Genomic DNA, 14,335 nt, shown 5'->3' with positions numbered 1-14,335 from the left:
CCTATCCAATCTAATCAGTATAACTCAAGGTATAATATTATATGTATTTATAAATATACAAACACATTAGAATTGAAATATTCCATTCCAATAACCAATATCAAAAAACCTCTGAAATAGTATTCAAAAGATCGATCTTGTCACCAGTAAAAGTGGTTGGTGGCAGATTGTTCTTGTTATGTTATGAGTACTGGCTTGTTTGAGATTTGCTCCCCCCCACCACCCCCCTTTTAGCCTTAAAAAGGGATGTAAAAAGGGATGGTAAAGTCCTTGCTTTTTACTAATGTTTTTTATTATAAATTTTTTTTAATTTATTATATATTACTATTTTCTATTTGCCTTGATTCAGTTCTTTTAATTTTAATTAATCATTATATCATTATGGTTTGATCTCCAATAAATTTCCGGTCTAACCTCAAAACCTTGAACAATTTCATGTTCTAGTTTTTTATTTTATTTTATTTTATAATGGTAAGGTCTTTAAAGTACTGATTAAGATTTTAGCATCATGTTAGGAATGACTTCTAAATATATAAGAATTTGGGGCTATTTCAAAATTAGGAAAACTCTAGATGCCACTTTTATATTTTGCCACAACTCTAAATGTATAAATTTGGAGATTCCCAATTTGTGGTACCATCCTTGCTCAGAGGAATTAACAATTATTAAAGTTAAAAGACAGACAATTCATTATATATATATATATATATATATATATGTATATATATAAAATGATAATTAATTTATGATTACAACAATATGCATGGTGAGTACTGAGTTCTTCGACTTTGAGAGAGAGAGAGAGATTTGGCCCTTTTTTTAAGGTATATTGCCCTGTTGTGTATGACTATATATGTATCTTGGAAATTAAATTATAAGCAATCGAGAAAAATTGGAGAAAAATAGGATTCAAGGTGCGAGTACAATTCAAAATGAAGTTTCTCAATACTTATGTTCTCAAAAGCCTTATAGGGTACTTATACATTACACATGAAAAGTTGAAGACCCAACATCATGAAGGGAACAAGCCATTTGGCCTATTCAAAACATGAACTTTAAAATGCATAATACTAAAAGCAAAAGTACAAGCATAATGCAGCATTTGGTAGAAATTTACTTTGCATTGAGGCTTGATTTTCCTTCTCTAAAACGGGGCTTCTGTTTTTGGATTACAGGTTCATGAAGTTTTCTTTGCTTAGGGCCACTCTTGTCATCTGATACCCCATGGGAGACTTTTTTTGGTGTTTAGAGGCCTTGCTGCCTTTACCTGATTATGCACAACCTTAGTTTGGGCTTGCATCTTCTTTGTTATACTATAATCCGAAGATTTTTCTTCCATTAATTTGTTCTGACTTCCAATCATCCCATCGTTATCTTAAAAAAGGGGAAAAAAAAAAAACTATCAAATTTGGCATGAAAAAAGCTATAAATGAAAGTGATATGATCTATTGTGATTAGTGCATGATAAAGTCATGGACCAAGATGAAACTGATGTTGCTATATCAGCTGTTCAAGAAACTTTATGAAAATGTTATATATGTAGCATTACCCTTCTTATATTAGAATTTAGACATTTATATGCAAGTTCAAAAGCTACCCCCAAAAAAAAAAAAAACTCAATTTTGCATTTTTTTTGGGGGTAGAAAACTCAATTTTGCATTATACATTATTAACTCTGTTAAAAACATGATGATGAAGTTAACATTAAAAGCAATCAGATAAAAGGGAGGAAATAAGATATAGGAAACAAATTCTAACTAGCAAAGAAAATGGGAAAGGTTTGGGTAAGTTTGAATTTTATACATTTTATGATTTTATGAGGTTATTGTTATATTACTTTAGCCCCTTTTTTGCTGAATTACTATTTTAGCCTTAGTTGTATATATTTTTTCTATTGGATAGACAATCTCTTATAAGATTATTTTGATAATTCAAAACATGACACCAAAATTTTGGAATCCATGCACAACCCATACTCATGCAAATGCAATAAAACAATCTGATTACCCGGACTGGATAGGATAGCTCGTGGGCGTGGAGCTGAATTAGCTCTATTCTGTTCACCACTCTTATCAGCTTGTTTGTTGTTTTTCTTCACCGTTCCTGAGAAGTAAGTTATTTATCTGACAAATTAAATAGGGTAATATACGTAGAATAAAGTTTAGTTACAAAATTAGCTGTAGTCTAAAATTATAACCTTATTAAAAAAATAATCATTACTCCATATTTTGAAAATCTAATTGTTGAATTGCGTGTTCTTTACGCTCTTAATTCACATGTCAAATTTTGTATCAGTTAGATATTATTTACTATATAATCTATAAGCTTATATTTTATGCGTAATTTTAAACTACAAAAACTTGCAATTTAAACAATTTATTAGTGACATAACTATTGATCTTTAATTTTCTAGAAATTTTATAAGCATAGAGGATATAAGAAGAATATGTAATCGAATGGTGAATTTATCAAAATGCACACCCAATAAAAAGATATTGAGTAATGTTGTAGACTTAGGTTAAAACCAATTTTGTAACTAAACTTTACCCATACCTATATATATATATATATATATATATATGCATGAAACACTCATTACCTACTCCTCTCTTTTTATTAAGTTATCTAGAAAAGAAACTGAAAACAACAATCAATTGTAAAAAAAATTACAGAATGAAAACTTTACCTTTGGACGTAGAAATCAATTGTGCTGAGAAGTTTGGGACACGAGCCTTTGTGACTCCAGCAATAGATGAAGGGAAATCAATCCGATTCTCCTTTGCTGCGAAAATATAATCGATCAAGGATTAAATTACTATGTGACCAATTTAAGCTTCATTGCCGGTAGCTATGACAATATTATATTCTTATAAGCATTCTATTAGCATTCTATTGTGAGTGTGTTTTATTTTTTAATTCAATATATAGTTGAGGGATGAGGGATTTAAAACGTGAATATCTCATTTAAAAACATTAGAAGGTGCCAAATCAATTAAGAATAATAATTAAGTAATAAAATTTACCATTTTCTATTTGCTTAAATTTTTGAGACAATTAATTGATAATAATTTATCATATTACATTAAAAATGAAATTATCAATTTCAACATTATAAAGTGCTTTTTCAAGAACAATTTGTATCATCAAACCTTTTAAACCAAACAAAAAGTATTACTTCTTTTTCCTTTTTGGATTAGTGGAAAAGCTTGGCCAATCAAAGATATATATATATATATATATATATATATTGCACATCCTTCTAATAAATATTTTATTCATATAAATTATAGGTATATCCTGTAATCCAATTCAAAATGAATATGTCTAGATTTCCCTTCACACAATAAATATAAATTCTCTGGAAATAGATAGGCAGACAAAAAGCTCAATTGTATGTCCAATAAAAAATGAATCCATGACATTCCTATCAATAGTTACAATATTAATATAAATAATAAGTATTTATACATAATATTAAAAGTCTTGTAATTCTGTGATATTACTAGCTATTCTTTATAAAAGGAGATTAAACCCCTTCTTCAGTATTAGAACTATCAAATATATAATATATACCTTGGATGGACAGGGAATCCATAGGACTTAAAAACAGCATTGATCCATTATCATGATTTCTGGGAGGAAACTGATCATCTTGTTCATTTACCCTCACCTTCACAGTTGGATACACTTCAAAACCCAAAAGCAAATTTAAAGAAGGTTAGAAATCACCCCAAAAGACAAAAAGCTAAAGACAAAAATAAATCCAGAAAATGCAAAGAACAGAAACCCACATGCAAATATTCACTTTGGGATCTTATTACACTTCAACATCAAAAAGCAACGAAAGGTAATGGAAAGATTAATTTGAGTAAGACAGAATCAGACTTTAATTTGTATTCAAATTCTAAAATCAACTTGTAATTAAAAAACATATTATTATAAGAAAGAAGAAAGAAGATATAAGTATAGAACAAACGCTAATAATGGAAGAAGCATAGATTGGTATAAGATGGGGCTCACTTGTGTGGTTTCTTCTTGAAAGCTGAAACAAAATACAATGAAAAACGAATTAGATGCATGTATATATATATATATATATATATATGTATGTATGTATAGTTGAGGAACAGAGTTAAAGAGTTGAACAGAAGCAACGACCGCGTGGGACTGAAAAGTGCCATAATTTGGCATTTTCCATTTCTTGACTTGAAAACCAAGAAGACAGGATTCTCAAGCTGAAACTTGTCAGTGAAGGGCCCTTTGGATGTTGGATCTCTACCGTTGATGAATGATATGATAAAAGATGGTTTGATTTAAGAGACCAGTAAAGGATTTTAAACCTCTTTGTTTAGATTAATTTTCATGAAACTTATGCAGTAAATCTGACTGTAATGTTTTCCCCGCGGTTGAATTTAACCCCAAAAAAATAAAAAATAAAACTTATCATATTTTTTAGAAGTATTATTTGTTCTAATTTGAACCCACCATCAAATTTTTTTTTTTGCTTGCCACTTCAGACTTCTGTAAAAATATTTTAAACAAAGCATTTTTTGTTTTTTGTTTTTTATTTTATTTTATGAACAACCAAACACTTTTAGTTGCCTCTTTTTCTTTTTCATTTTTAAGAACTTTTTTTTAACTCAATAGTTACAATGAAGGAGAAAGAATATAAATCAATAATGTTTCCATTGAAAATATCAAGAAGTTCCTACCAATTAAACTATAAGGCTAACGAGTCATGACCATCATCACATACATTATATTTAATTATTAAAAATAAAGCGCTTTGGCCCAAAAAGAAGGGCCTCGCTACTTCTTCTTCTTCTTTTTTCTTTTTTTTTTTTTAACTTTAGACGATGCCAAAAATCGTCAGTGAGTCGCACAGTCCTCACGTGCTCTAGACAGAACCTACGAAACAGAAACAAAGAAGACCTTGCAAAGAGTACCGGTGTGGTACCGGCCAAATACCCTCCGAAGGTTAAGTTAGAAAACTTTTTACAACTCTAGAGTGTTAGACTTGGGGTAAATTATGCATAGCTTGATTTGTGAGGGTTTTGGGATTTTTATAGTAGTGTAGAGCTAACCTTCGTTTCTTGGTAGAGAAGATATTTCCTTGTAGGGAAGATCCTTATTAATGCACGTACTTTGCGAGATCCTTTCCTTGTAGAGATTCCTTTGATTAGAGTTAACTATGGGATACAAGAAATTTCCTTACATAGATGTCCATGGGCTCAAGTTAAGCCAAGATGGACCCGTCGGCCTCTTTAACCCCGTCGGTCATCTGCTCCGTCCTAGCATTCCCATTGGCCTATGGAGATGCCTACCAAGTATCCTTTGTGGGGTCGTCTTGTTTGGTGTCGTCGGCTTGACTCCTCCTTTGGTTTCCGTGAAGCTGACGAGTATATGGGTGCTAACGACCTTCTTGCGCAATGTCTTGGGGGTATTAAATTTATAGCTAAAATATCCCTATCAGCTGCCCCCTACTTCGTGGTACTGTCAGCTTTAGTTGACGGGCCACAGAGTATTAGAATATTTATGACCATAAATTAGGTGTTTTATTGGCAAATGTGTCATTAAATGGTGTAGGCATCCTTAAGCTTAAATGTCAGGTGACACATGGCACTCGCTGGTTGGCCTCGTTTCCAATCACAAGCATTGCTTCGTTTCTCGTGCCTCTTTGCTCTATAAATAGTTCACCATCTCTTTTCATTTTTCCTTATTTCATCTTTGCAAATCTTGAGAGAGAGCTATCATTTTGCCATTTTTGTTGTAGTTTACTTGCTAATCCCATCATCTCTACAGACTCGTCTATTAACCTTGTGAGTCCTCTTCTCTTTTTCATTCCTTTTTTATTTCCGTTTTTCTAGTTGGTCATTACTTCTATAGAGAGACCCATCAACTAGGTTCTTAGAATATCTCCGTCGCTTGTAGGTGAATAGATGTCAGGAGATAGTGAAGCGACGAAGGATCACTCATCGTTAGTCCGTAAGGGAGCGGGCTATGATGAAATCTTCCTGTCAGGTCATAGGCTCGAGGAGGGCTTGTCCTAGTTATCAGAGAGGGAATGGTCTGCTCATTCTCCTATTGACGAGGAGGAAGATTATGATAGAGAGGAAGTAGAGGAAAGAGAGGGAGATAAGGATGAGTATGACGGGGGTGAAGGAGAGAATGAAAGGGAGTTCGAGAGAAAAGATGACGAAGATGAGGGTGAGAGTGACAGGGGAGCTTCTGTGGGGGAAAGTTCAGGAAGCCCAGGGGATGGTCATAACCGTCCTTTCATCCTTCCCGCAATATGGACCGTCAATGATTTTAAGCTGATGATGACGACCAAAATTTTTAATAACTTGAGGGATTGTTATCAAATCTCTAATAACATTCCAATCTGTCTGCCTGGGAAGTATGAAAAGTGCAACTATGGGAAGACTGCGAACGTCAACATGTATGATGCCATGTTTATGGCAGGATTGAGATTGTCTCTGACGGCACTACACCGTTAGCTGGCCATTTTCCTTGGTTTGCTCGTCAGCCAAATTGCCCCAAACGCTTGAAGGATATTCATAGGGGCTGAGATCTTTTAGGGTCGTCTCGGTGGGGGGAACCGTCAACTTACACTGGACGAGTTCTTCTGGTGCTACAGACCTCTACATATCTCCTTGTCTTAGGGGATATACCATTTTGCAGTGAGGAAGAAGACACTTAGGCTTGTGTCTGACATGCCTAACTCTAATAGAAATTGGAAAGGTAGATACTTTTTTGTTCAAGGGACGGACTGGGTATGTCGTCGGGAAGAGTGAGTGACGATGCCTCATGGTATTGACAATACTAGGGGTATTGCCAAGGATTTAGGTTTAGTACCATTTGCATTTTCATTTTTTGTTTATTTATTTGTTCAAGTGTCTAACGTCGTCTGCTTTTTTCTTCATCAGCTAGCGTTCGTCCGTGCATGACCGACGAGCAAGAGGCTTTCATCTGTCGGGTGCTTGAGATCTCCTTCAACGAGCAGAAGTGCAGGGACCTAATCACCCTCGACATGTTGCATGCCTACTGCAGTGGTCCTGAGCCAACGCCTATAGCTCATAAATTGAACATTATTCTTGTCGATGTAAGTTATTACATCTTAGTTCTTTCCTTCTGTCTGCTACATACTTACGCCTGTTTGCATAACGTTCGTCTTTTACCCTTTGCAGAAATGGAGGCAGCTAAGCAAAGGGCTTTAGTAAAGGTGTCAGCTACGGCGTGCAAGCAAAAGGAGAAAGAGGGGGCCTCCTCGTCAGCTCCTAAAGGCGTCACCAAAGGGTCGTCCAAGCGAAAGAGTGAGGGGAAGGATGACTATCCGCTTAAGAAAGGACCGGCCCTCCCTACAGGTGACAAACCAAAGAAGTTGTCGCCTCCCAAACCTAGCTATAGAGCTGGCAAGGGTTTAATGACGGCGACTAGTCCCGTCATTCAGGGAGCCGTCCGTCGTCTCATCACGCATAAGGAACATGTCGTTGAGATGGTTGAGTCAATCATCAAGGACATAGACTTGGATCCTTATGCCGAGCAGATGACAGAAGAGTTGGGGGCATTGGGTCTTTTTGACCTTTTTAGGGTACGTCTTTTTTTCAAACTTTCTTTTACTGCTGTTCATTCACCAGCTGACAGTTTTCTTGTTTTTAGGCGCTGGCGCGTATAAAGGCGCTTCAAGATAGGAGCGTCGCTCAGGAAGGGATGATCAGCAAGCTTCGTAAAAGTAATGAGACCCTAATTAACGAGCAAGAGATATTCAATGGGGCCCTCCTTACTCTCGACAAGAAGGTGATGGCCTTGACTGAGAAGCTGAAGGAGGTAGCCCGTCTCTAAGAAAAGGCGCAAAAGGCCAAGAAGAACTTGAAGAAGGAGTTGATGGCCCTTTGTGAGTAGGTAAAGACGGCCAGGGCTAATGCCATAACAGAGTTCAAGGCTTCCCAGCCTTTTATTGATGCCTGTGCCATCTATTATGGTGTTGGGTTTGAGAATTGCCTGAAGCAGGTTAGGTCCGTTTACTCAAACCTGGATCTATCCAAAGTCACCATGAACGACCCACTGCCAACGACCCTTGCACGCGGTGACACCGTCAATGAGGAGATCGACGACTCCACTAAGTCAGAGCGGGATCCGAAAGATGACAGTGTGGTTCTTGCTTAGCCTGCTGTTGAAGGGCTCGTTGCTCCCTTGGCCCTATCTACTGATAATCCTCCTTTTGACCCATCTACCCAGGATACCCAGAATCCTCTTGCCAAAGCTGACGAGAACCCTCCTTCTCAACACATCCAGAACCTTTTAGCCTAGTTTTTGTTTGTTTAACTAATGTATTTTATCTTATTTTCAGATGATGTTATGCGCCCTTCTTGTTTTTGGGCCACGTTGTAAACACTTTCTTTTATTTATGGCGTCTATTTAACATTTTTCATCGGCCACTTTATGCTTTTGCTATGTTTTGATCCTTATGCATATGTCTGTTTATCTTTGTGCATATATGTTAGGATGCACTTGTCCCCTAAAGGACTTGGTAAATAACTAAGATGAACCCGTCTACTTTGGTGTACTCGTCCACCTATAGACTCAACAATGAATTTGTCCACTTGTGAACCTAATAATGAGCTCGTCCACCTGGACTTAATAATGAACTCGTCCACTTGTGGACTTTAATAATTTCATGGCATCCCCATGAGATGAACTTGTCCACTCGTAGACCTAATAATGAATACTTCCACTTGTGGACTTAATAACAAACTCGTCCATTTGTGGACTTGATAATTTCAAGGAGTTCCAATGGGATGAACTCGTCCACTTGTGGACCTAATAGTGAACTTGTCCATTTGTGGATTTAAATAATTTTAAGGTATCCCCATGGAATGAACTTGTCCACTTGTGGACTTAATAACGAACTCGTCCACTTGTGGACTTGATGATTTCAAGGCATCCCCAAGAGATGAACTCGTCCACTTGTGGATCTGATAGTGAACTTGTCCATTTGTGGACTTTAATAATTTTAAGGCATCCCCATGGGATGAACTCGTCCACTTGTGAACTTAATAACGAACTCGTCCACTTGTGGACTTGATAATTTCAAGGCATCCCCATGGGATGAACTCATCCACTTGTGGACCTAATAGTGAACTTGTCCATTTGTGGACTTAAATAATTTTAAGGCATCCCCATGGGATGAACTCGTCCACTTGTGGACTTGATAATTTCAAGGCATCCCCATGGGATGAACTCGTCCACTTATGGACTTAAAAATGAACTCGTCCACTTGTAGACTTAAATAATTTTAAGGCATCCCCATGGGATGAACTCATCCACTTTTGGACTTAGTCACAAATGTAATTTTGTAGAGACACATATATACACATATCATATCTGAATAACTCCTCTTATTATAATAAATGTGTGCATAAGTAAAAAATTGTCCTTGAAAGAATAAAAAACTGCCTTTATGGCTTAAAAAGTACTGTAGATAGCAAAAATTAACTAAAAGGAAGTAAACTAGAAATGAGGAGTATTGTTCTTCGTGCCATTGTCTACTGGTAGTATATCTTCAAGTGTTCTGTGTTTCATGGGTGAAGCAACTTTTGTCCGTCTAGTGTCTTCAGGTGGTAAGTGTCTTTCCTCTGCCATGAAGCGATCCTGTAAGATCTTTCCCAATTAGGTCATAGCTTTCCCTGGGAGGAATCTCTTGTAGCGCCCATCACTTTTCTCAATACAAGATCTCCAGCCTAGAACTCTCTGTGCCTGACTCTTGAGTTGTAGTGCTTGGCCATAAGGTTTTGGTATCGCGCTAATCTTTGTTTGGCCGTTGCTCTGACCTCATCCACCAAGTCAAGCTGTAAGCGCATAGCTTCATTGTTCCTGCTTTCATCATGTTTTCCCACTCTGTAGCTTGTGAGTCCGATCTTAGCTAGGATGATGGCCTCGCTCCCGTACGCTAGCTGAAATGACATTTCTCCTGTAGGTGACGCTGTTGTCCTGTACGCCTATAATACATTTGGCAATTCTTCTAGCCATATACCTTTTGCTCTCTTGAGTCGAGTCTTGATGATCTTGAGCAATGATCGGTTTGTAACTTCAACCTGACCATTGGCCTGAGGGTGGGCGGGGGAGGAGTAGTGGTTCTTGATCCCTAACTGTAAGCAGAATTCCCTAAAAGAGTCATTGTAGAATTGCTTTCCGTTATCGGAGACCAAGACCTTAGGGATTCTGTACCTACAAATGATGTTTCTCTAGACGAAGTTTCGTATGTTTTTTTCTGTGATGTTAGCCAAAGTTTTGGCTTCTACCCATTTGGTAAAGTAGTCTATGCTTACTATTAGGAACTTCAGCTGTCTCATTGCTATTGGGAATGGGCCCATGATGTCCAATCTCCATTGAGCGAAAGGCCATAGGGCCGTCATTGGGGTAAGCTCTTCTATCGGCTATCTAATGACGTTGCTGAACCTTTGACATTTGTTGCAGGTTTTAACATAAGCCTGAACATCCTTCTGCATAGTAAGCCAGTAGTATCCAGCTCGAATTAGCTTGTGCACCAAGAATCATGACCCTGAGTGGTTCCCACAAATCCCTTCATGGACTTCTCTCATGACATAGTCTGCTTCTTCGGGGCTTAAGCACCTTAGGTACGGGTGGGAGAAGCCTCTCTTGTACAAGATGTCCTTTATCATAACGAATCGTGCAGCTTGGACCTTCAACTTCCTTGTGACTTCCTTACCGTCTGGTAATGTGTCGTCTTTTAAGAAGGAGACTAATGGTGTGGTCCAGTTGCTTTCGGAACCTATCCCTTGCACATTGATGACATCTATTAATGGTGAAAGCTGAACAGAGGAAAGTACCTTACCAGGGATGATCATGTGTTCCGCTAACGCGACCTTGGCAAGATGGTCGGTTTGCTTATTCTCTCCCCTTAGGATTTGAACAAACTTGGCCTGTAAGCACCTTAGGTACAGGCGAGAGAAGCCTCTCTTGTACAAGACGTCCTTTATCAGAATGAATCGTGCAGTTTGGACCTTCAGCTTCCTTGCGACTTCCTTACCGTCTGGTAGTGTGTCATCCTTCAAGTAGGAGACTAATGGTGTGGTCCAATTGCTTTCGAAACCTTTCTCTTACACATTGATGGCATCTATTAATGGTGAAAGCTAAACAAAGGAACATACCTTGCCGAGGATAATCATGTGTTCCACTAACACAGCCTTGGCAAGACGGTCGGTTTCCTCTCCCCTTGGGATTTGAAAAAACTTGGCCTGTAAGTCGTCCACCCTTTTCCTTACTTACTCTAGGTACTTCTTCATCCTCTCCCTCTTACATTCGTAATCACCGTTCACTTGGCTTGTAACCACCTGGGAGTCGTAATGAATAACTACACTTGTGGCCCCTACTGCTTTAGCAAGATCCAATCCTGCAACCAGAGCTTTGTACTCCGTTTCATTATTGGTTGTAGGGAAGTCGAGACAAACTATGCATTCAATTTCGTCCCTTTTTGGAGAGTGAAGTACAATACTTGCTCCGCTAGCCTGTTTGTTGGATGATTCGTTCATGTGGATATTCCACTGAGGATGCTTTTTTGCCCCATGTCCTTCCGTATTGGTGAATTCCGCAATGAAGTCAGCAACCACCTGTCCCTTTATGGCAGTACGTGAACGATACTGTATGTCAAACTCGCTTAACTCTATTGCCCATAGTGTCATCCGTCCAATAGTTTTAGGGTTACTCATTGCCCGCCGTAGAGGCTTATCTATCTGAATGACCACAATGTGGGCCTAGAAGTATGGCTTATTCTTACGGGTTGCGGTAACTAAAGTGAAGGTAAGCTTCCCCATCGGTGGATACTTTTCCTCCACGCCACGGAGTGCTCGGCTAGTGTAGTATACGGGTTTTTACACCCTGTCTCCTTCCCTGACTAAGGCTACGCTAACGGCAGCCGAGGATACAACCAAGTAAAGGAACAGTTCTTCCCCTGTTTTGGAGGGACTCAGCAATGGCGGGGAAGAGAGGTAGGCCTTCAGATCCTCAAATTGCTAACACTCGGCAGTCCACTTAAAAGGACTTCTTCAGGGTGTGGAAGAAAGGTAAACACTTATTTGTTACCCTTGTTACGAACCTATTTAGCACAGCTACCTTGCCGTTGAGGCTTTGAACTTCTTTCACGTTCCTTGGTGGCATCATTTCCATTATAGCCCGGATCTTGTCTGGGTTGACTTTAATACCTCTCTAAGACGCGATGAACCCCAGGAACTATCCAGTCGTCACTCCATACGCGCACTTGCCCGAATTGAGCTTCATGTTGTAAGAGCAAAGGGTGTCAAAAGTCTCCCTGAGATCGTCCAAATGGTTGTCCTCCCTTCGGCTTTTTACTAGCATATCATCGACGTAGACTTAGACATTCCTTCCAATTTGATGTGCAAACATCTTGTTCATGAGCCTCTGATATGTTGTGCCCGCGTTCTTAAGATTGAACGGCATTACTTTGTAGCAGAAGAAGCCCTGGTTGGTGACAAATGAAGTCTTCTCTTGATCCACTTCTTCCAATTTGATTTGTTTGTAGCCAAAAAATGCATCCATGAGCCTCTGATATGTTGTGCCCGCGTTCTTAAGATTGAACGGCATTACTTTGTAGCAGAAGAAGCCCTGGTTGGTGACAAATGAAGTCTTCTCTTGATCCACTTCTTCCAATTTGATTTGTTTGTAGCCAAAAAATGCATCCATGAAACTTAGTAACTAGTGTCTTGCTGTCGAATCTACCAAGACATCAACTCGTGGGAGATGATAGCTATACTTGGGGCATACCTTGTTCAAATCCGTGAAGTCCACACACATCCTCCATTTCCCGTTGGCCTTTTTGATCATTACTACATTAGTCAGCCAGTCGGGTAGTATACTTCTCTAATGAAGTTTGCATCTTGTAGCTTGCAGACTTCTTCTGCTATAACCTTGTCCCACTCCTGGGTGAATACCTACTTCTTTTAACTGGCAGGGCGAAAAGTGGACGACACATTCAACCTATGCACCATCACTAAAGGATTGATCCCAGACGTGTCTTCATGTCTCTAGGCAAAGACATTCAGGTTCTCTTTAAGAAATGTCTTGAGCGCTTAGCGAATCGGCGGACTAGCAAGGGTTCCGATCTTAGTCGTTCGATTGGGCTTGGAGTTATCGAGAAGTATCTCTTCAAGTCCTTCAACAGGTTTTGCAACTGTTCGCTATTCTTTTATGCTCATAGCCTGTTGATGGTCATCCATCTCCAACATTATTATGTAGCATTCGTATGTAGTCACTTGGCCCCTACGTATCTCTCCTACTTCGTACTCGGTGGGGAATTTGATCATCAGATGGTAGATCAAAATTACAGCCTTCCACGAGTTGAGGGTAGGTCAACCCAAGATGGCATTGTAGGCAGATAAGCAGTCGACAACAAGGAATGTAACATCCTTAGTAATTTGCTAGATGTAGTCACCGACCGTCAAGGATAATGTGACTGCATCGAGGGGGTATACTCTCGTCCCTCCGAACCCGACAAGTGGTGCATTGGTTGGTATGAGTTGCTCTCTTTTGATCCTCATCTGTTGGAACGCTGAGTAGTAGAGGATGTCAGTAGAGCTCCCATTGTCAACTAAGACCTGATGAGTGTTGTAGTCCCCTACCCGTATGCTAACAACAAGCGCAACGTCGTGTGGGTGGTGGAGACATCGAGCATCGTCTTCCGAGAATCCAGTTATAGGGTTCTCGATACGCTCCATCTTTGGGACAAACCCCGTCAGCTAAACATTCTGAACCATCCTAAGGTAAGTCTTATGGGCCTTCTTAGATGAACTAGAAGTTGTGGTACCCCCTACAATCATTCTTATGTCCACTATGGATGGCCTAAGACGCTCGTTTATTCTTCGGGCAGCTTGTTCTTGTGGCAGGTCCGTTCTTTTCTTACCAACGAACCTTTGTAACTTTCCTTGTCTAATAAGAGCTTTTATCTGCTGTTTTAAGTCGTAGCAATCAGATATATCGTGACCGTGATCACAGTGAAAACAGTAGTACTTGTCTCTGGACCTCTTACTGGGGTCTCCCTTCAGTTTACCAGGAATGTCAAGGCTCCTTCATCCTTGATCTGCATCAGGACTTGATCGATCGGGGCAATCAACGGGGTAAAGTTTAAGAACCTCTTAGTGGGGGGTTTGGAGCACCTATCCTCCCGTCAGTCTCCAATCCTTGTTGTCTTTCGTACCCTGTCCTACCGTGCCTTTTCTTGTCTTTCCCTCTTCTTGGGCTTATCTTCTCGGGCTAGCAGCACGTCTTCCGCGTTCATGTACTTAGTAGCCCTATAAAGTAC

General features: G+C 39.1%; 1 protein-coding gene across 3 annotated transcripts; it reads right to left on the bottom strand.

The window, feature by feature from the left end:
* Positions 1 to 922: 922 nt before the first annotated feature.
* On the bottom strand, positions 923 to 6,051 carry LOC115960855. Of its 3 annotated transcripts, none has more exons than XM_031079855.1 (6): positions 5,085 to 6,051; positions 4,021 to 4,042; positions 3,574 to 3,687; positions 2,687 to 2,782; positions 2,008 to 2,103; positions 923 to 1,374 (listed from the first exon to the last, which is right to left on the bottom strand). In XM_031079855.1, coding segments are annotated over exons 2-6 (471 nt in total). In that variant the 5' UTR covers positions 4,022 to 4,042; positions 5,085 to 6,051; the 3' UTR covers positions 923 to 1,210. The 3 variants fall into 3 exon arrangements, with proteins under 3 accessions (XP_030935715.1, XP_030935714.1, XP_030935713.1); XM_031079854.1 differs by having other exon boundaries at positions 5,216 to 6,051; XM_031079853.1 differs by lacking the exon at positions 5,085 to 6,051 and adding an exon at positions 4,159 to 4,370.
* Positions 6,052 to 14,335: the final 8,284 nt, after the last annotated feature.

The sequence above is a fragment of the Quercus lobata genome, chromosome 9, assembly GCF_001633185.2.
Source record: "Quercus lobata isolate SW786 chromosome 9, ValleyOak3.0 Primary Assembly, whole genome shotgun sequence".
NCBI classification, from domain to species: domain Eukaryota; kingdom Viridiplantae; phylum Streptophyta; class Magnoliopsida; order Fagales; family Fagaceae; genus Quercus; species Quercus lobata.
This window is presented reverse-complemented; position numbering and strand designations above follow the sequence as displayed.